The 23,086-nt window shown below is 43.0% G+C and overlaps 1 protein-coding gene across 2 annotated transcripts in view; it reads left to right on the forward strand.

The window, feature by feature from the left end:
- Positions 1-23,086, forward strand: part of Hydin (HYDIN axonemal central pair apparatus protein) — a 360,278-nt gene that overhangs the window by 127,039 nt on the left and 210,153 nt on the right. For both annotated transcript variants that reach the window (XM_076915883.1, XM_076915885.1), the window contains exons 12-15: positions 4,338-4,561; positions 12,323-12,390; positions 18,392-18,627; positions 21,177-21,277. In XM_076915883.1, the coding sequence (XP_076771998.1) occupies positions 4,338-4,561; positions 12,323-12,390; positions 18,392-18,627; positions 21,177-21,277 (629 nt within the window). The remainder of the gene's footprint in view (positions 1-4,337; positions 4,562-12,322; positions 12,391-18,391; positions 18,628-21,176; positions 21,278-23,086) is intronic.

The raw sequence follows: 23,086 nt of genomic DNA on the forward strand, positions 1-23,086 counted from the left end.
GAGCAGGGACAGTTGCTCCTCCCATTTCCGGCCAAGCAAGCTGGGGCTTAGAGACGTTTGTTCTACTTAGGTTAATGATAGCTAAAGCACAGAGCGAAGGTTCAGCAGACACTCTCCTCCAGTGCAGAGTCTGGAACCACACCATTCACATCTAGCACACGGCTGCAAGACTGAAGCCTCCCCTGTAGCATGCCAGCTGAAGGGGAAAGAGCTCTGGGGAATGCATATAAGACTTTTCTAGGAGACGGCCTTGCAGATAGCATATCACTATCGCATTCTATTACCTGTATGGGTCTACAAGGGAGGACAGAGAATATAGTCATGATGGCAGTATAGAAGGAGTGGGTAGCAACCCTGATGGCCATAGGTATAAGAAGCTTAGCCAAGCCACTCAGCTTGAGAACATCATGGGCACTGGGTCACCGATCCATCTGGGAATGGGGGGTGTTTTACTGGTCTTTCAGTCCCTCGGCTCCCAGCACCCCATCTTTCCACACCAAGTCGACACCATCTGCAAGGAGAAATGTGTACATGATGTGGATACAGGGCACCTCATTCCCACTCTCTCTGGGGAAACTGAGCTATATGAGGCAAAGCAAAGGCACACAGATGTTAATGTCAGGATCGACGCTCTGCATACACACACAACCTGAATAATATTATAACATGAGAGAGCTACACACACAGCTAACATCTACATTATTCTGTGTTGTGTGCTCTTGAGAGAAGAGTCTCCAGAGCAGAGGGAAAAAAATGATATTTCTTATTCATTGATATTGCTTGTGTAATTTATCCCACATCAATTCTCCTTACACCTTACAGATTGTGCTTTATGGAAGCTACACCAGGAAAAGACATTTAGTTCCAATGCAAAATAGATATGCTTTCCCTGCGTATAATATATTTTTTTTTTTTTTTTTTAGCAATTGAATAGGCATGCCCAGATTTTAACTGCAGAGCAATCCCCAGCCAGCCAGAGTGTTCAGTGAGGTGAGGCATCAGATTGGACAGAGGTGAAAGCGGCAAAGGGAGGTGGCGAGGCGCCTCTGTAGGGAGATTTTTGCACTCTCGGCATCTTCAATGCTGAATCTTCAATGCGGATGCTCCACTGAGTCCCCTAATTTATTACATTACCTCCTTGAGAAATTTGAATGACTAGATACCGACCTTAGTCCCTGCTGAGCTCAGCGGATGCATAAGGAAAAAAAAAAAAAAGACTATACCCAAGAGTATACAGAATTCTCTAGTGCAGTCCAGGGGCAAACCAACAGGAGGTTCTATTGGAAGTGATCCCCTCTCCCAAGAGTTGGACCTCAGGGGTAAGAGCCTCAGGACCATGTCCCAAACGATTGGCTAGATTCAGTATTCAGATACAGGAGTAAGAGAATGACATCATATTCTCTGAGGTAGAGGGACGGGCTGGGAGATGCCTCTGTCAGTAAAGTGCTTGCTGGGCAAGCATGAGGAACTGAGGTCAGATCTCTGGAACCCATATAAAACCCTGGGCATGGTGGCACTTCTCTGTAATCATAGTGCTAGGGAGATGGAGATAGGAAGATCCCTGGGGGAGCCAGCTAGTCTTACTAAATCAGTGAGCACCAGGCTTAGTGAGAGACTCTGTCCATGAATAAGGTGGGGAGTAATTAAGGAGGGCATTGGATGTAACCTCTGGCCTCCACACGCACAGGCACACAGATATGCATGCATCTGCATACACAGGTACACACCCACAGGAAAACACGTACACACACACACACAGAGAGAGAGAGAGAGAGAGAGAGAGAGAGAGAGAGAGAGAGAGAGAGAGAGAAACTGTTACTGTTCAGAAAGCCTGGGAAAGATAGCCATGTTACTCAGATAACAATAAAGTAACAGACAAAAGGGGTTTGTGCTTGTGTCCAGAAAGAACAGCAAAGGGGCCATGGATGCTCAGAGCGGCTGTCCTCAGCCTTCCTAGTGCTGTAACCCTTTATTTAGTACAGTTCCTTGTGTTGTGGTGACCCCCCACCCACCCACCCAAGAAAATATTTTTCTTGCTATTTTTGTAATTGTAATTTTGCTACTGTTGTGAATTATAATGTAAATATCTGTGTTTTCCAATGGCCTTTTAAAAAAAGATTTATTTATTCTATGTATATGAGTACACTGTTGCTGTCTTCGGACACACTGGAGGAGGACATCAGATCCCATTACAGATAGTTGTGAGCCACCATGTGGTTGCTGGGAATTGAACTCAGGACCTCTGATAGAGCAGTCAGTGCTCTTAACCACTGAGCCATCTCCCCAGCCCTCCAATGGTCTTAGTAGAGCTCTATGAAAGGGTTGTTCGATTCCCAAAGGGTGACCCACAGGTTGAGAACCTCTGCTTTAGAGAGTGGCATTCAGAGTTGTTCATATAATCAAGATATATTGTATATGCATATGAACATTTCAAAAAGTAAATAAATGTATTTATTAAAAGAATGGCCTACAAGTTACCACTAGCATACGTGAGCTGCTACCCTCTGAATTCAGGTAAATTCTGTGCCCACGGTGCTGGGAAGTAGAGATGTAAGTACCACTTTCATCTGTAAACTCTGTTGTCACATACTTCTTTTACAGTGACATGAATTAATACATTTACTCTCCTAACAATATAGGAAGTTGAAGAGGGCAGATGGGGAAGTTGGGGCCTACAGAAATTAGGGAGTTTGTCTAAAATTACTTAGCTAGGGAGTCAAATGCAAATCTGGGATTTGAACCCAGATGGGCTTCAGAGTGCAAAAATAATCATCTTTCTATGCTGTCTCTTTAAAAGTGAAAAAGATGGAAGCACAATTCAGACTACCAGGAACTTTAGAACAGGGAAGTTTGGGAATAGACATAAAATGGTGAGCCAGGCAGTGAGCAACCTTATTTATGGTTTTGTTTTGGTGCACTGGTTATCTGCCGTTGGCAGAAGCAGTTCTGTTCCTCTGCGGAGGACACGGCTTTCTATCCAGAGCAGCCTGAGCCTCTCCTTGACCTCTAACCACAGCTGATCTCCTTGGCCACCTAACGCACTGTCCTGACAGAATAATAGGAACCGTGGGCTGTGGTGGGGGCTTCCTCTAGACAGGGCGCTGGGTTCACATCACTGTGTACAGTCTCCCCTAAGACACCCCATTGTCCTGCCACCCCCATCCTCACCCTTCAGCACTTATCCAAAAGCAGGAGATAGCCAACCACACCTCAACTGCACCTCTCCCTCCCTGGACATTTGTCCTCTGGTTCTGTAACCACACCCCATCACAATCACTCTCTTCAAGATCAGGGTGACTTCTCACTATACATAAGACTCAAAGCTCATTTCCTAGAGCCCCTTCTGCTGACCTCTGTTGACATTTCACATTTATGGGACTCGTGCCTTAGCTTCCAGCATCTTCCAGCATTCCTTATAATGTCCCTTGGGTACCTCACATTTTCCTACTAAGTTTCTGAATGTCTGTGGACACTTCTCAGTTCTCACTTAACCGAAGCCTCCTTGTGTGTGTACACCTCTTTGCTTGCTTATAGAGAACACTGAAGAGGTATTCTAAGAGGTATTCCAAGAGGTATTCTAAGAGGTATCTATCTCCATCCATAGATAGAATTATGACCAGACTCTGTGTGCTGTAAAGATGAAGGATAACTAACTCGATTTGACTACTCTCCAGTGTCTTGGGTATAGATTAAGGGATGTTCCTATACATCAAGAGAGGAAGCTAGTCACCCTTTAGGTGTAAAGGCAGAACTGTCAAAGAGCAAAGAACATCTTTGCAGGCCCAGAATAGAACAGTGTGACTGTAGTATAGGTTCATGCACACTAATGGTGAGGCGTGGATGGGACTAGCAGATGAAAATCAGCTGTGGAGGACTCTGCATGCCAGGTGTGAGCTCCTCACATGTGCACTCAGAGCCATGGTGCAATCAGATAGGGGCAATAGCATGGTACCAGGACATTAACATACAAGAATAAAGCATCTGTAGTAAAATGATTGCTTGCATAAGAATCCCCAAATAGCCACCCATCCAATGGTGTCTGAGGTAATCACATCCCAGGAAGATGAACTCTTACAGCTCCGCAGAGAGTACCCTCATCATCTAGAGTCCTCAGTGACATCTGATATGCAGTCTCCAAACTCCGTGACAGGCACAGGCTGAGGCAGTTGGTGCTGCTCCATTCTGATTTGCTTTCTTCTTTTACAGCCCACACTTAACCTCAGTTTCTTCATGCTCCTGAAAGAATTGTCTACCTGTATGTGGTTACTTTCATCTATTTGCATGAAAACTGGCCTCAGTTCTCTGAACCTGATCGTGTTTGACTTTGCCCAATGCAGGCAATCCTATCCAACAAAGGCAGCATCGATGCCCTCTTCAACGTCATCCCTCCAACTTCAGCCATGGGGGCCTGCTTTGTTTTCAATCCTAAAGAAGGCATCATTGAACCGAGTGGGGTCCAAGCTGTCCAGATCTCCTTCAGTTCTACCATCCTGGGGCACTTCGAAGAAGAGTTCCTGATTGATGTCAACGGGTCCCCTAAGCCCGTCAAACTGACTATTAGGTATGGTACATTCGTAACTTAGATAGAAACTGACTGGAGTTTTCCCTTCTGTTTTCTAGAGCCTCAAAAAGTAAATTGTATCTTAGATGTTCTTAATTGTCTGTTGATATGAACCCTCAGCACAGTGGAATGTCTTAAATGTCCACCAGTGTTTCTTTCCATATCGGATGTCCTTGTAATATGGATGTAGATACACTATTGTGACATCTGGTCTTCCTGTAAGTTGTAACGTATCAGATAAGAATTTAAATCTGTGGTTCTCAACCTGTAGGTCATGACTCCTTTGAAGGTGGCATACCAGACATCCTGCATATCAAATGTTTACATCACAATTCATAACAGTAGCAAAATTATAGTTATGAAGTAGTAATGAAGTAATGTTATGGTTGGGGGTCACCATAACATGAGGTACTAATTAAAGGATCACAGTGTTAGGAAGGTGGAGAACCGCTGGCTTAAATATTGACTCCTAGTTACACTCTGTGGTTTCCTATCCAAGTACTAATCAGGCCAGACCCTTCTGGGCTTCTGAGACCAGATGATATTGGGCATGTTCAATGCCCAGCATGTTGTGTAGACCTGTGGGGAGCCGACAGAAGGCGGCTATCATCCTTGCATCCATCTTGAGCCGTATACCCTGACAAGAGATTTGATTACATTAGCCTACAACAGCTGAGCACACTCTGATAACATCTTGTTTTAGATACCCAGGATCTTCCCTTGGGTCTGTGAGAATTAAAGCTGTGATTTAGAGATCAGATTTAGAGATAAGACCTAAGGGTGTGACTTAAGATCAAGGGTGTGGCTTAGAAGTGAGACATATAAAAGGCAAGAGGCAGACAGAAGAGTTCAGTACAACTTGGAGTAGGAATTGGGCATTGAGGAACAAGACATTTGGACTAGAAAACTCAGAAGAAGAATTATTATTATTAGGTATTAGGCACTTAGCACTTGGAGAAAGAACTTGGAGGCACTAGGGACTAGGAACTAGAAACTAGGGACTAGGAACTCAAGACTTGGGACTTGAACTAGGAAGAGAGACTGAAGAATAAACGGGATTGAATCACACTCTGCCTGGTCTCCATTCTTCTAATCTGTCCTCACTCTCTCTCTTGCTGAACCCCGACCTGCAGACCTGAGCAGCCTGGGGCAGTGCAGGCTCTAACAATTTAGCCCCCAAAGCTTTTGGCAGTGAGTGTCCCAACATTGACAGAATGGTCTGAGACATTTTGGATCCAAAACGTGGGGTAGAGCAGTTCTCAACATTTCTGGCCCCCAAGCGTGGGTCAGCTCGGGCCGAAATATAGACCACACCCTGTGTTTTAAGCTATTTGGAGAAAATGAATTATTATGGTAGTCCCTGAATCAACCTATCTTCTTGACAAGAGCTTTGTCTATCTTCAGTTTCTCTGAACCTTTGTAATTTGTTCTTATCGTATGGAAAGTCTGTAAACAGTCTTATTTATAATGCCCTCAAGCACTGTGAAAGTGACCACTTACTAGTTTGTTTGCTAAGGCCAGACTCTTAAAGTTTTATGGTAGAAGTCTCTTGAGGGCTTTCCCCACTGTTTGTGGTAACTGATAGTTGCAGAGAATAGAATTTGTCCTTGAGTTTTGGAAAAAAAAAAATCTGTTTTTGCAACCTATCTGGATGATATGGACCACTGCTGTTTAAAAAGACAATTTCTCTCAAAAGAAAGATCACACTTTCAAAATACATCACCCCGACTCTGGATGCCAGTCACAAGAGGTTCTTTAAATACATGAAAGTCTCTTTTATGGTTACTGATAACAGGTCCCATCCTTCAACAAACCAATGTGTCTCTTAGAGCCTGGGATAGCACAGGAAAGAAAGGCATGATGTGGTTTTTAAAAGAAAAAAAAAGTATTGATCTCATGATATCTAGTAGAAATTTAGAATCTTGAGATCAGCCCAAAGGCTTTTATTCTCAAACTTACCTCAAGAACTCCTGTTATTGCCTAGATTGTGTCCCCAGACTTTCAGATATTGAGTCTTAGCATCTCAGAATGTGTCTGTTCTTGGAGATGAGACCCTTAAGTGGGTAATTAAGTTAAAATGAGGTCATAGGGGTGGAGTATAATCCAATAGAAGGATTAGAAGTGAAGATTAGGGCATAAACATATAGAAAAAGATACAAAGTAGAGATACCATTTACAGCTAAAGGCAGAAGCCCTTGGGAAAAAAACTATTGTCAAGGCCCACTCTTCCAAGGACAGAAATGAATTTTTATCATTTGATGTTCGGTTTTTGGTGGTGGCTGTTACTGTTGTTGTTGTTGTTGTTGTTGCAGACAGTCCCTAATAACTAAGGAGGGCAAATGGCCATACCTCATACCATGCCTGGGGACTTAGCCCATCACAATTAGGATTTTCTTAAAATCTCAAGTTTTATCTGAAACACTCTCAAGACAACTATAATTTTCCCCTCAATCATCTATGCTTGTTATAATATTAGGAATCCATTCAGGCATGGTGTTGCATGTCTGTCATCCCAGCACTGGGAAGGTAGAGGCAGAAGGACTAGGAGTTCAAGATCTTCTTTAGCTACATGGCAAGAGTGAGGTCAACCTGGGCTCCATGAGACCCTATCTTTAAAAAACTATTAGAAAATTAAAAAATTAGAGTTGTTTCCAAATAGTTGAAAGCACAGACTCCCCCAGAAGGTGCAGCAGACTTGCACTGACCCATGATTTACATCCTTCAGCATCTGTACCATATGAGAAGGTGGGGGACACCTTCCCACAGCATGAACAATCAGCCCATTTCTTATGTTCATAACAACTCACACCTCGTGGCAAGCTGTTCATCTGGTTCCTTGAGGGTCCTTTATCATCCCCAGCAGATCAACTCTCCAAGTTCTTGGGTCAAACTTTCTGACTTCTTAATATCAAAATGTGTTTTCAAGAATCATACCCTCTAACAACATCCAGAAACCAACATGCTCCCCGTGAAAACCATGGTGCAGATGCCTACAGATCTAGTCTTTTGTGAGTTTGAGACAAAGGATAGCCTTTATGAATATAGACAACAATAATCCTTAACGATAAACCACCAAACCAACCTATAAAAAGATTAAACACCAAGATCAGATAGATTTTATCCCAGAAAGTCGAGGCTGGGTCACATAGGAAAATAAGCCAGCATGACATAACATTAGTAACGTATACTTATCACAAAATAAAAGAGAAATCCAAGTAGTTATCTGAGCACACACAAAAGGGCATTTGCCAAAACCCACCAGTGTTCTATGATTAAAAAGGGAAAAGGGATCAAGAGCTTAAAAAGACACAGAAATTTCCTCAGCATAAATCAGAGACCCAGACTCAAGAGCCAATGCTATGAGACTGCTCACAGCAAGCACATAAATATGCAAGGCTTTGGATTAGACAGTGGTGTCTCGGACAAGACACCTAAGCACAAAGCAAGCAAAGGCAAATAAATAAAGTAGACTTCATCAAAACCTAAGAAGATTTGTGCTTCAAAGTGCACTACCAAGCCAAGTAGGAGACTGTATTTGCAATTCACAAATCTAATACGGGACTTCTAACTAATATATGCAGATACCATGAATGAGAAGAAGAAAATAATGAAATTTAGAACTATACCCAGCTTTTACCTCAAAAAAAGATAGAGGTCTGAGCAATCTCATGGTTAGGGAGATGTATATCAAGAAGATGCACCACACCATCAAGTAGTTGGCCATAGGCAACAAAGTGGAAAATGAACACTGGTGAGAATTTGGAGCACTGGAGTGTGCATGATCGTGGTGTGATGGTTAGTATTGACAGTCAACTTGACAGGACCTAGAATTACCTAGGGGACAAACCTCTGGACTTGTCTGTGGTAGAGTTTCTAGATTGCATTTATTTAGGTGAGAAAACCCTATCTAACTGGGCTGGGATCTCAGGCTGAGTGAGGAGAAAGATCCCTAACTGCAGATGTAACAGGTCCCTGCTACCACACCTTCCCCACCATGGCGGACTGTCCCCTTAAACTGTGAGCCAAAATAACCCCTCCCTTTCTTAAAGTTGCCTTTTGTACAGATATTGTGTCATGGCAATGGGCAAACAAATGAATACAGATGGAAACGTAAGACATTGCAGCCAGTATAAATAATAGTCCTGTCCTCACCGGAAATAAATGAACATTGACCTGACAAGTATATCAGCATATATACTCAGAAGAAATGAAGGCACATGTTCATATGTAAACTTGTACATGAATGTTTATAACATCATTATTCATGCTGGGCAAAGATAAGCAAAATATGATTCATCTATTCATGAAATTTTATCAGCCACCAAAAGGGGTGAAAAAAGAAAGATGTGGTACAATGGCCGAACCTTAAAAGAGCTCAACCACTGAAAAAAGCCAGTCACATACATGTGTACACACATGCACACACAGACAACATACATTATATGATTCCAACTACATGAAAAGTTGAAAATAAGCAAAGCCACGTAAACCAATAGGGTCAGGATAGCAAATGATGGAGGGGCGACAGCTGAAGAACATGGGTTTCCTTTTGAGGCACTGAACATGTTCTCTAATTGTGCTCTTATCACACAGCCTGAAGGTAGCCAAATGCTGTTGATTTGTATGTACACTTTAAACGGGTGAATGGATATAAGTGACATCCCAATGACCCTGACTTTTTAAAAACAAATTTCTGAGAGCCTATAATATCAAATGAGTATTCTGTCATTTCCTAGGTATATATTTTTTAAATTTTGTATATGAGTGCCTGTGGGGTGTGTGCATGAGCTTGCAGAGGTCAGAAGAAGGTGTCAGATCCTCTAAAGTTAAAGTTACAGGCAGCTGTGAGCTGCCCAGCATGGGTGCTGAGCTGTCTCTGTAGCCACACAGATTGCTTTTTTTTTTTTTTTTGATTATTTTATTTATTTATATTTCAAATATTATCTCCCTTCCCGATTTCCCCTCCACTAACCCCCTATTTCATCCCCCACCCCTGCTTCTATGAGAGAACTCCCCCATCCACCCACCCACTCCCACCTTACCACCCTAGCATTGCTGTATGTTGGGGGATTGAGCCTACACAGGACCAAGGGCCTCTCCTCCCACTCATGCCAGATAAGGCCATCCTCTGCTACATATGCAGCTAGAGCCATGGGTCCCTCCATGTGTACTCTTTAGTTGGTGGTTTAGTCCCTGGGAGCTCTAGAGAGTCCCAAATATCTTCTCAATATCACAAAGTAGAAATTCATGTCACTAGCAGTAGTGAAGAGACAGTTAAGGTGGCCTGAGGTTCTCTCTATGCAGAATACAATTTTACAATCTCATAAACAAACTTGGACTAAAACCTCTGTTGCTCTCCAGGGGTTAAGTCTCTCAGTCTCTCTCTCTCTCTCTCTCTCTCTCTCTCTCTCTCTGTCTCTCTCTCTCTCTCTCTGTCTCTCTCTCTTTCTCTCTCTCCCCCTCCCTCCCTCCCTCTCTCATTCTCCCTCTCTCCCCACTCCCCCCCCAGGACCATTTCCCCCAAGTTTCTATGCTCTCCACTCCACTGTCGTTTTAATGTTTATTTCGATTTCTCTCAATGAAAAGGAAAACTCAATTGTGCAAAGAAGGCTTGGGGCTTTGTCCCTAAACAGATTACCAGTTACTAAGAGAGGAAAAAAGCCCTACATAGCTTTCCTTGCCACTTCAGTTCCTCTCGCTGAGTGATGCATGTGTTTGAAAATATTCTAGCACTTTAAACTATGCACAGTGATTCAGGAAAACCGTGAGCCACTGGTACCACAAGCAAATGTCTAGTGAGATGAAAATAATGCATGCGAGACCGTGTTTCCAGCCCTGTGTTGTTATTATGACGTCACACATTACTTGGATAAAACCTTTTATAAGGTCCCTGTCTGAAGAAATACCTATGAAGCTAACAGTGTGAACTCTAGAATTTTTCTTATTCTTTTATTGTCAGGTACCCTGTCCTGTACATGTATTTGGGGCTGGTATACCTTATAAGAGATCAAATACATGTTTGCTGTTTCTAATGATTTTTTAATTACATGACACAATATTTTAAGTGATAGAATAAACTATGATATGAAATTGAAATGGCTTTCAATCATATCCCAATGTATAATCTTTTTCTCTTTCTGTTTTCTGGCATATGGAATTTTATAAAGTTTTGACTATTGCATAGATGTGCTTGGCAATTGAAATTGTCTCTCACTTGCAAGCTAATCCAATCAGTCTTAGGCTCTGAAATGATCCCATTAGCAGGTTATCACATCGCTGGATGGCTGGGTAATATCCTGTTAGAATTCATGTGGCCACATCCAAGTCCAGGTGGCATCATTTAGTCACAGTTCTCTCGGTGACCAGAGCCTTTGATTGCATGTGATTTATCTCCGTGCCTTTCAGCTTCTGCACTGATTAAATGACGACTTTATGCAGTTTCCCATTCTCTTTTCCTACTTTCTTTTATCCCTGCTCATTTCACATACTGTTTGATCTACTTGTTACTCTGGCCCCAAAAACTATCTTTTCCAACTCAAGTAGATAAGTTGTGAGCTTCTTTGGCTTCATTCTCAGTTGGATCCTCACGGCCTGCTGAGTACCAGACAGGCTTTTGGAAATCATCAGCATGAGACAGAGTCATGAGAGCAGATTTTAGACTTGCAGCTTGTCACGTTGAGTCTTGGCTGTGGTCACCCTCCACTTCTCCACAGAAGCCTCAGCCCATTAGAGCCACTTCTCCAGCAGCCTCCAGTAATGCTAAGGCTCCAGCGTGGTGCATGGGACACAACAAGTCTCTATGTGTCTCTAACATTTAAAGCTTTGCCACGTGTATGGAAAATCATTCAGCCCTTACCTTTGCTGTCATTTTAAAAGCTATTGATTATACAGAACAATGATTACTGCTTAACCAGTAAACAAGAATGCCTGTCATTGAAACATTCTTTGGCTGTTGTAAATGATTACCACAAATTTAGTAGATTAAAACAATATGGATTTATTATTTCAGAGATTGATAGATTAGAAGCTCAACACTGGTCTTAACTGAGCCAAATTAAAGGTGATGAGTCTTTCTAGAAGCCCCAGGAAGGAATCCATTCCCCAAGCTTTTACAGAGTAGATGATCCATCCAAGTTAACTATATTTTGTAGCATTAGCTTGGTGAACTGGCTGCCTATTCCCTGTCCCGTGGTAGGGACAAGGTTATATACACTAAGCATAGTCATTTAATAAAACCTAGAGTTTGAGACCTGGAAACCTTTTTTGTGTATGAGTAAGTGATATGCATGTAGATGTATTCATGTTCACATGTGTGTAAACACACGTGAACTCATGCATGTGGAGCCCAATGAGACAGCCAGTGTGTTTCTCCATCACTCTCTGCTTTATTTGATGGGTCAGGGTATCTCACTGAACCTGAAGCTCACCTATTCTGGTGAGTCTAGATATCATGCCCCAGAGAATCCCTGCCTCCACTTCCTAAGTGCTGGCATTACAAGTGACCCCCATGCTTGCTCAGCTTTTATAAAGGTGCTAGGGGTCATACTGTCATGCAAACTCTTGCACACAGGCCCTGGGCCTACCAGGATATACTACATACACTCTGAAAAATGATTGGAATGGGTACCGTAATGGCTTGTTGTATTTATGGCTTCTTAGACGGTGCCATTGACCTCATACCAAGGTTTGTTGATTGTGTGTGTTTCCTTCCCGGTTCTGACCGTTGACTCCCTATTTCCCCAATTTGTGTCTGACTTTTAGAGGCTGTGTAATTGGACCGACATTCCACTTCAATGTCCCTGCTCTGCACTTTGGGAATGTTTCCTACGGTGAGTAACATTTTCTTTTTTCTTTCTTTGTGTGTGTGTGCACACATGTGGACTCTTGTAATTGTACTTTCTATTTGCCTGATGTAAATGTCATCTCCAAGGCTTATTGCGTGTGTCTGCTAACTTATGTGTCTGCTAACTTAGACCTAGTACTGGAAGCTTCTAGCCTCTGTACAATCTAATCTAGACCTAGAATGTTTTCAGCCTCTGGGACTTACTGCTGAATAAGCTACCCTTTCTAGCTCTCTGTGAACTCTGGCTTCAGAGTTGTTCAACTCAGCTGTTCTGGCTCCAACTCCTCTCTAAACTGACTGATTCAATCTGGCTTCTCTCTTGACCTCTCACTGAATTGGCCTCAAACTAACTCTGGCAATCTGTTCTAGTCTTCTTGTTCCTTCTCATTCTCTGGCTCATTCTGTCTTCACCTGTGTCTAGCTTGTTCTCTCTTCAACCTGTCTCTATAAAACTGTCCTGGTAAAACTGCCTCTTCCTTCCAATCTCTTCCTTCCAATCAATATCTCTCTCTCTCTCTCTCTCTCTCTCTCTCTCTCTCTCTCTCTCTCTCTCTCTCTCTCTCTCTCCCCCCATATACACTGCTCTCTTAAGTAGCTTCCCTATTTTGTCGAATCTTTTTCTGACTTTTCACTTTGTCTGCCACTCAACTAGACATCACTTTCAAACATGGGTGCTTCCTTCCGCACATTTAACTTTACCTTCATCGTTTGAGATTAAAGATGTATACTCAGGGTGTGTCTGTTCCAGCCAGAGGAATTAAAAGTGTGTGCTAAGGGATGAGCCACACCACAACTAGAATGAGGGGTTTTTTCAGCAAGTAACACAATCTTGGGATTCATGGTATGATCAAATATCCTGCAACAGAATCTGGAGGATGATCTTGAGTGTTATTCCTAAAAATACCATCATCCTCCTTGTCATCTCTTCCATCGGCCTGGAGCCCAACAATTAGACTAGGCTGCTAGCCAGTGAGCCCCTGTGTGGTGTTTTTTAATAGGAATGGCCCACATAGACTCATGTGTTTGAATGCTTGGTCTGTAGGGAATGGCACTATTAGGAGGCATAGCCTTGTTATAGTAGGTGTGGCTTTGTTGGAGGAAGTTTGTCTCTGGGGGATAGGCTTTACCGTCTCAGAAGCTCAAGCCAAGCCTAGTGGATCAGATTCTCTTCCTACTGCCTGTGAATCCAGATGTAGAATTCCTAGCTTCTCCAGCACCATGTCTGCACTGCATGCCACCAGGCTTCCCGTCATGATGATAATGAACTAAACCTCTGAACTATAAGCCATCCCCCAATTTAATATTTTCCTTTATAAGAGTTGCTGTGGTCATAGTGTCTCCACATAGACCCTCCTGACCCTGTGTCCCCAGCATTTGGGACCATAAGTACATGCCAGGACACCCATCTTTCCATGTAAATGCCAGGGATCGAGCTCAGATCCTCGTACTTGCAAAGCATTCTGGCTAATTTTATATTAACTCGACACAAGTTGAGGTCATCTTGGAAAAGGGAACCTCAATTGAGAAAATGCTTCTATCAGATTGGGCTGTAGGTAACCCTCTGGGGCATTTTTCTTGGTTAATTATTAGCTTTGGAGAGCCCATTGGTGCCATCCCCTGGACAGACTACCCTAGGCATATAGAAGAGCAGGCTGAGCGAGCCATGGAGAGCAAACCAGTAAGAAGCATCCTACCATGCTCTCTGCTCCAGTGCCTGCCTCCAGGTTCCTCCTTAAGTTTCTGCCCTGACTTCCTTCTATGATGGGCTGTTACCTGGACATGTAAGCCAAGCAAACCCTGTCCACCCCACACTGCTTTTGGCCGTGGCGTTTGCCACAGCATTCGAATACTAACTAAACACCAACTCAACCATTCCCCCATTTTAAGTTTAGAAATTGGATACAGTATTTCTTGGTCTCTACCCTAGAGAAGGAAGGTTTACAAAGCAGCTCACTTACCATTTTTAATAGCTAGTCAAAAGGATCCCTTTCTCTGTATCAGAGTCATTTTGGCACTGTTTCTAAGTGATTTGTAAAGTACTAATTAGGTCCTGGGCACTAACAACTGCAAAGCTATGGATATCGCTCTTTTTCCAGCCATTGACACTAGCAACCTCATGCATCATTTCACTGTCTGGACGTTCTGTACTCTTTGTACTTGGGATTTGGAGGCCATGGTCATAGTGGTGACATGTTGGTGATTTTGTTTTGCTTTCTGACAGTGATGGGTAACAAACCCAGGGCTTTGTGCATAGTAGGCAAGAACTCTATAAATGCACAAAACTCCCAGACCTGTCCTTTATCTAAATGCACGTTCTGATTTGTCCATCTGGCTGCACAGCACACTCCTTAGAGAGATGCTCTGGGAATGAGCTGAGGCCGTGTGGTTAGACTCCAGGGTTCCGTTGCTCCAGGTTGAAGGGTGTTCTGTCTGTGTTGTCATCTCACCTGGTGTCACCAGGCATTTCTCCCTGTCTGTATTTATCAACTGATAAAAATGTCAGCTGAAGCAGTGGCAGCAGCAGCAACACCAGCAGCAGCAGAGGCAGCAGCAGCAGCAGAGGCAGCAGAGGCAGCAGCAGCAGAAGCAGCAAAGAGTGTCTCCCTTGTTTGTTACTTGTGGCTTTTCACTGCTAGGTCCATGGCATGCAGTGTTGTGTTTGAACCCAGCAATCCTTCCCAGAAGTATAGTCACTGTGGATAATCAGAAGTGGAGCCCTGAGACCGCCAAATGATTTGCCAACATCACGCAGTATTAACGGAATTGCTATTTGTTTTGAGAGCTGATTTCAACTGGGACCTTGCCCCAGTGTGGCAAAATTGGGTCCTTGGCTGATGACAAAAAGGAATGCATAGCATTTATGATCTTTCTGTGTCCTAGCCTATGTAGCTAAATCCTACTCCTTAGTATGGAATTTCACTTGAGAAAGAGAATTTAAAGTGTATTTAGTAGGTTAATTAGCTTTGATTTGAAATTAATTAGCCCTTCTATCTAGAAGGTGATAATAGAAAAGCCCAGATTGTGAAATGCGTGTTTAACTGCATATCCTTATTCTTCACAGTCTGTCTCACTGTTTCCTGTTCATCTTGCTTCAGGTGAAATGGACCCACCTACTGTGGGGGAAAAAATAGTTCTTTAGGCAAAAACCTATTTGTAATGTGTTTGTCGGTTGCTTTGCATCTGGTGATAGAATTTTAATTGTTCAGAAAATATTATATGATGGCCACCACATGCACTGTACTGTATAAAGTACATGATCTAGGTATATAGACTTTCCCCAGATTACATATCTCCTGTATTCTGAATGCTTTCTCTGAGTAACTACATTTGCAAAATGACCTACCTGCGTATTTCCCTCTGCTTCGTGAAGATTCTTAGCTTCCTAGAAACATTGGGATTCTCTCATCTAAAATCTACCACAAACTCCCACAAGTCTCTCCAATGTCATTTAATTATTAGTCATGCACATTAATGAATTGGTGTAGTGTCTTCATTGGGGGCCCATTGTTTAGTAATGAACTTGTGTGTTTAGTAGTGAACTTGTGCTCCCCATACATCAACATTTGAAGATTCTGCTGCTGCTTCCATATGGTCTTGTGATCTATAGCTTCCTGTTTCTTCAAGAGGTCTTATGGGTGAATATTCTGCACAGTGGTAGAGTACTTGCATCCTCGAGGCCCTGGATCCCAGTCCTAGCAACAGAGATACAGACAGACAAACAAATATCTTTATTCAGATTTATTTATTCTTATTTTATGTGTTATAGGTGTTTTGCCTGCGTGTATGTAAGCATACCATGTGTAGGCAGTGTGCAGTAAAGGCTAGAAGAGGATGTCAGATCCCCTGGACCTGAAGTTACAGATAGATGTGAGCTGCCTTGTGGTTGCTAGAAATCAGACCTGGGTCTTCTGCAAAAGTAGTTGGTGATCTTAACCACTGAGCCATCTTAGCCCCAAGAAAGTTCTGGGTTTTGTTGTTTGTATGTTTGTTTGTTTTGTTTTGTTTTTTAGAACAAACTTCTTAGTGGGCTTTTGGGGGTCAGATAAAAATATAAATGTTGAAGGAGAATTGAATCTTTTGAGAATGCTCTCTTTCAAATCAATGTTTGAGTATAGGAAGAAGTATAAGTTACCTCTGTGAATCCCTAAACATTCTCTCTAATTGTTTTTATTAATTATCCTAAGACTTACCTCCAGATGCTAACTAGAAAGAATACAGATGTTGAGAACTGTAAAATACTTTAACTCAGGTAGGATTGTAGATGGAACAGACTGTCGATGGAATGGGGGGTGGGGCAGAAGGCTAGGCACAGCATTCATACCAATAACCATTCAGCCTTTAACAAGCCAACAACCCCTCCCGAGGCTCTGTGAAGGATATGGGGCAACACAGACACTAGTATGAGGAACTGCTTTTGAGTAAGTTTAACGAGTTTTATTCTGTGAAAAATTTCTGGCTAAGGGAATTAGTCTGGGCAGTTGTTTGGAGGACCATGTGACTATGGAATCTACTTTTATTAAGATCCTATATTAGTAGACCGTCTGACTCATTAATGTCCATGTAAGGTAAGTAGTTTTCAGAGTCATTATTGGGCAACATCTGAAGACTCCAACATAGCAATTACATGATTGTGAAGATGAGACTCCATCAGTTTCTCTGGGATTTCTAAGAGAAGGTGGTTTGAGGCAGAAAACTCGATGCTGTATCTAGAAGAAGCATGTCAATTATCCTGTGGTTATTCTTGATCTAAAAGTGACAGCAACTTAACAGCCACCTAGGAAATTCAGCCAAAAGTCTTTTTATTGCTTTCCCAGCAAAAGAGACCTACATCTCTTACAAAAGAAATGTGAGTCTCACCAAACAGGCTGGATATAACCTGATACAGGACTAGGGGGTGGTGAAGTAGTCTTAGTCTCTGGCTGGCCCTAACTCAGATCACCAAGTCTTTCCTGGGAGGGGCTATTATCACATCCTATGTCAAGAGTCCTGGGAGCATGGTTCTCAGAAAGGAACAGTACAAATTTGTCACCTCTTGGCATGATCTAGATCAAACAGTAGACAAAAACGTGTAGGCTTCTCTTTTCATGCATAGGCAAACAAGACTGAGTACAACCCTACATTTAAAAATCTGCATTTGACTCAGAGATTAAAGGCAAAATACACTTCTACAAGACAACTCACCATAGCTACAAGTCGAGGCTGCCTCTTTAGATGGGCCTGGGTGACAGCCGAGGGCCTTGTTTTGTATTACTGTTTAACTTGCATGACTAAATGTGTGATAAATATTCTTTAGTTAATTCATGAATGGATGAAGTATATATCCTGATGTATGGCTGAGAATTTAAAGAGCTAACAGGGAGTGGATATGAGCAGAGGGAATGACACACATCTGTGAAAATAAAGATGTCACAGTGAAACCCATTAGTTTGTACATATATTTTTTAAAAAGTTTTAAAGATGGTCTAGGGATGTGGCTGAGACACTGAAGTGCCAGGAGAGCAATGGAACCTGAGATTGATCTCTCAGAGAGCCCACGTGAACTATCTGGATGCAGTAGGGCATACTTACAATACAAAATTTAGAGAAGGAGAGACAGGAGGACCCTTGAGCTTTGCTGGACAGCCAGTCTCACCAAACCAGGAAACCCCAGGCTCGGTGAGAGACCCTGAGTCAAAAAACTAAAGTGTACAGAGGAAGACACCTGATATTGACCTCTAGACCTGTACACATATACCCCACACATACAATCAATCAATAAATAAAAAAATACACACACATACATACATACATATGCATACATACACATATACACATACATGCATACATACACATACATATACACATATACATACTTAAGACAAGTTAGAAAGTAATGAGACATAGTAATAAGTTACATACACAATTCTAAGTCATTTCTAGGGGAGATTTGTTGGCCAAGGGAGGCTAATGGGGAAAGAAGTCTTTCTCACTCAAATTTTGTTTTCCAGGATTTCCCCATACTTTGATATGTTCCCTCAATAATACATCTTTGGTCCCCATGACCTTCAAACTGCGTGTCCGCGGTGATGGCGAAGGCATGAATAGCATCCCAAGTTACTTTCAGGAGTCAGACAGCAAACGACGGTCCTGGATTAATACAGAAATATCTACAACGAAACCCAAAGAATTCACCATCTCTCCCAACAGTGGCACCATCCGTGCCCAGGGCTTTTCTGCCATCAAGGTAAGGTGCACAACTGTCAGCACACACAGCGGAACACCCACCACCTTTCAGATAGCCACTGATACATCACCTAGGGTTCTCTGCCCAAGGACAGTGATAGGGAATGCCAGGGAACCGCATGCCAAACTGGGAACAAGCCTTTAAGAGCATAGAACCAGATGAAAATAGACTGGGCAAAGAAATTCAGATTGTTCAGATTACTGGTATTGCTAAGGTTGGGAGACTCTGCTCAGCCAGTTCTAGCTAGCCAGTCCTCAATAAGCCAAGTAGAAAGACAAACTTTCACCACAGAAAGAGGAACAAAGATATCCAGTGGCTCCCGCTCCCAGTCCTCTTGGGTCCTGACGTGAGATTTGGTTTAAGCAGAGCAGTTCTGTCTGGATATGACCCCAGTCATCATCACGATCTCAGCTCTAGCCTCTCCTCAGAGGTAGTCTGACCAATTGTTGGAACCAGATAAGATCTCTTCCCAGGCAAAAAGAGCCTTCTCCTTCTCTAGCTTGAGATCCCAGGAGTTGATGGGGAAACAGACTCCAGTATCTTGGAAACTATTGTTTCAATAATCTAATGGCCAAAAGGAGGACACAAGTATCTCTTTAGAATAACCTTGTTCCCACCAAACCAGTCACACCCCAGTTAAATGTACATTCATTGGGTCCAACATGAATGCAAAACCAGTATCTTCTGGGGAGTTGTGGCTTCTAGTTATTTCTAGTATAATCACTGTTCCACACAGACAATGCACCCCTTGGCTCTAACAGAAGAGTGGAAGAGTCTGGCTTCAGATTCAGGTCCTCCACAACCATACATCTGGGCTTATGCCAAGGTGACAGCTAGGTCATTCAGGTTTACGGTATAAATCTGGGTCCTGGCAAATGTGGGTGCTACATGTCTTTCCACTAGAGCTTTGTATTTAAGTCCACAGGAAGAGGGACATGAAGGCTGCCCAGCACCTCCTGTCTCCCTAGGCTTGGTCTAAAATCAGACCAGTGCGGTGGCATTAGTGATGCCTCATGGTGCCAGTGGCAGGATTACTTCATAGTTAACTGAGAAGGGTTTCAGCTGTCTCCCTCCACCTTTGCTTCTCCAGACACCAGGATCTTGCAAAAGGGAAGGCTGTGAAAGTATTGGTTTCCAGGAAGGAACAACTTCACAGCTAAACTGGCTACTTCTGTAGATATTATTTGGATATTTATCCCCAGATTTGTTTGAGATGCTTTTTAATATCTCACCTCAAATCTATTCATTTTAACTCTTTTTCTGGGAATGTTGAGCCCTTCCATGGCTTCTCTGGGGGTCTAAAGAAGCTCGCTCTGTTGTTACGTTCTCTCCGGAGATGGCTGACTGACTTTTCCTGGAAGGAGCTTAGCCACAGTGGATTTACTTTTCATTTGCTCCTCAGCCTCCAAATGATCTGTCTGTTCTTTTACCCCTGGAGACACAGTAGTATTTGAAGACAGTTTCTCCCCACCAGCCTCCTGCCGACCCATTAGCTTTCTTCCTACCGACCTCAAGCCCAATACATAAACAAAGGGGTTCAATCATGCTGCCACCTCTGCTTTTTTCTGAGCCAGACAATTTTTCTTTCCAAATTAATGCCTTCCTTTTTATTTATTTTTTTTGTGAAGTGTTGGCAAGCAAGCAAACAAACAAGCAAACAAAACAAAAAACAAAACAAAACAAAAAACCCCACCTCCCTCCCAGCTTCAGCTTTCCCTCCTGATCTGCACTTTCAGCCAGGTCTGTGTGGACTCAAATTTGCATTGCAGCAATTCCCTCAGCCACCAAAAAGATTTTAATTAGTACCCGATACATAATTCATAGACAGAAAACCCTTAGCCCATGCCAGAAGCTGTTTTCCAAACTAACAAGTATCGTTTCCAGTCGAAATCATTTTGAAACAATTAAAAGTTGTAACAAGGCTTTCAGAGGACCTAAAGACAAAGTTTCACAGTGGTAAATACAAACAGAGGGGAGAATGTTCCGGGTAGAGGTGTCCTCAGGTGGACCTGGCTTTGGACCATTCTATTCTTCTGCTAAAATGGAAAGGGGAGGCAAATTTTTAGTTTGAAAAAACCGATTGCCCCTGCAAGTTTCTAAAGTATATGTAGTTATTTTCAATTCTCTTTGATGTAAGAGAAAATTCACTGTACTGTTTTCTCAGTTGTATTGAAGTTTGGTCATTTAGTTACCCCCCCCCCCCCAGTAGCATAAGGGACAGTTTAAACTGCAATAATTAAAGTCTGTCTGATGTGTTTGAAGTCTCTATGGTCATCTTCCCCTTTGTGTGGGTATGTAGTCCCCGTGATAAATTTCACCCAGAAATGAGCCAGCCTATTATGTTAACACTGAGTCTCTAACCCAGTGTATGAAAACATCCACCATGCCCTGACCCCATAATGTAACTCATTCAGTGTAAAACGCCATCCATCTAATGAAACAGGGCACTTAGAAACCATGCTGAAGCAAGTGTTCTCCCCTGGCTCCTGGTTCCCCCATGCAGAGTGCTAGCCTTTCAGAGCAGCAATGTGTCACCTTTTTCTTCCCAGGTGACCTTGTGCTCCAACACTGTGCAGAAATACGAGCTGGCGCTGGTGGTAGATGTGGAGGGTATCGGAGAAGAAGTGCTGGCACTCTTGATTACAGCCAGGTAGCACACACCTGTTCCTCTCTGCCAGTGTCCCCCTAACCGTTGGGCCCAGAGTCAGGCTGGCTTGTACAAGGCAATTGACCTGCTAAACACTGCATTCTGGATTCCTCTTGCCTTCCTGGGGATGGAAAATGGAATCTGGGATGCAAAGGGCAAAGCTTTAAAACAGAGAATGTTTGTAAAGGACCTCTGGTGGAGATACCAAGGACCAAAAGGCTTTATGTGTACATCACATTTCTCTCTGATGAGTCTTTCAAAGTATAAGAACTGAAAGGGTTCATCAGGTAGGTGACGAGTTGCTAGGTTTTATTTTGGATGTTTTAATGTGGTATATATCAAGGTCATGTAGGAGAAGATGCTGTTGTCAGTCTCTAGTAATATAAACTTATCGTCTTCACTCTGTGTGAGATTGATCTTGCGTGTCTTCCCCCATCAGTCTCCATCCTATTCTTGAGACAGGGTCTCTCACTGAACCCTTAAAGAGGGTGCAGACACACTGATTGGGGAGTCGGGTAATAACTGTGTATTGGAAGCATGAATGGAGACAAACATGAACCTGGAAAGAACTAGAACTCTTGCTGCCTCAGTCTACTTAAATATTGCCACAGTCCAACTTTGTTTGTCTCACTGAAACTAGGAAAGGCTCTTTGGTTCAGTCTGTGCCTTTCTGGGGTCTGCTTTTTGCTTTGGCTTTGATCTTGCACTTGATTTCTGTGCTGGCTCTTTCTGGTTCTCTTCAGCCTCCTCTCCCTGCAGCTATTCTGAAATGAAAAAAAAAAAAAAATGCCTAAAGGGAGCGTGAGTTTCCTGCTGAGGTTTGCTGTGACCCCTGTAGAACATCACACACCACCTCAGCCACACGGGCTAGGGAAGCAAAGGGGCAGCTTTGAGAAAGTCACTGGGTCAAGCTGCAACTTCCATGCCAGCTAAAAACAAGCATTCATCCCTGCTCAGAAACAGGCATAGGGTTAAAGAGAGATCCTTTTGTTCTCATTTCCTATGTCATCTGTGGGAACTGCTTGCTGACTCCCACCAGAAGAGCTTCTCTTAGAGCTTGTTCCCAACAGCATCCACTCAGAAAGCCAGCAGTGACTTGCCTCGCCCTCGCCCCAGGCTCATCTCCTCTAGCTGTACACTTAACCTCTCCCGGGTTCCTCTGCACCACCCTAAGAGTAACAGCCCCACTAAACAATGCCATCCAATCTCCAGAACGACTTTCACTTTTCTCCCTAGTGGGTGAGATGTGAGACAGAAAGCAGGTGACTCAAAGGGACATAGGCTGGACTTTGTGAGGTCAGCATTAAACTGGGCTCCATGGAATTTAAAAAGCGGTCCACTTCATCTTTGTGCTTCATGTCAGGACAGTGAGTGGCATAGGGCAGATTAGACACTGAGAGCCATAGACATGAAATAAAGCCCAGGTCACCTGCCGGGTTACAGGCAGGGGACACTGGCACAGCTCCAGTCGTGCTGAGCTGCCAGAGACAGCTACTCTGCACAGTGCTTAGAATTATTATTGTTATTTAAATGACCCAAGTTTTGTCCTTGGAGGCTTTCTAATCCATCTGAGCAGCACAGCTAGTTAAGCCTCTGTTAGTTGGCATTGGCCCTATCTGACAGACACAGACCCAATACCCTAAGGAACTTGGCTATAGGGGCCCTCACAAAGGAGGAGCACAGTGAAAAACATCTATGGGAAGGGTTGTCAATACACAGCAAAGGCAACTTATTAAGGAGGTTGACCTCTAGTTCTTTCTGATTAATTAATGGTAAATGGGGGCTAAAAGAGAGAAATAACAGGACAGAAGG

The sequence above is a fragment of the Arvicanthis niloticus genome, chromosome 18 (assembly GCF_011762505.2).
Source record: "Arvicanthis niloticus isolate mArvNil1 chromosome 18, mArvNil1.pat.X, whole genome shotgun sequence".
Taxonomy (NCBI): domain Eukaryota; kingdom Metazoa; phylum Chordata; class Mammalia; order Rodentia; family Muridae; genus Arvicanthis; species Arvicanthis niloticus.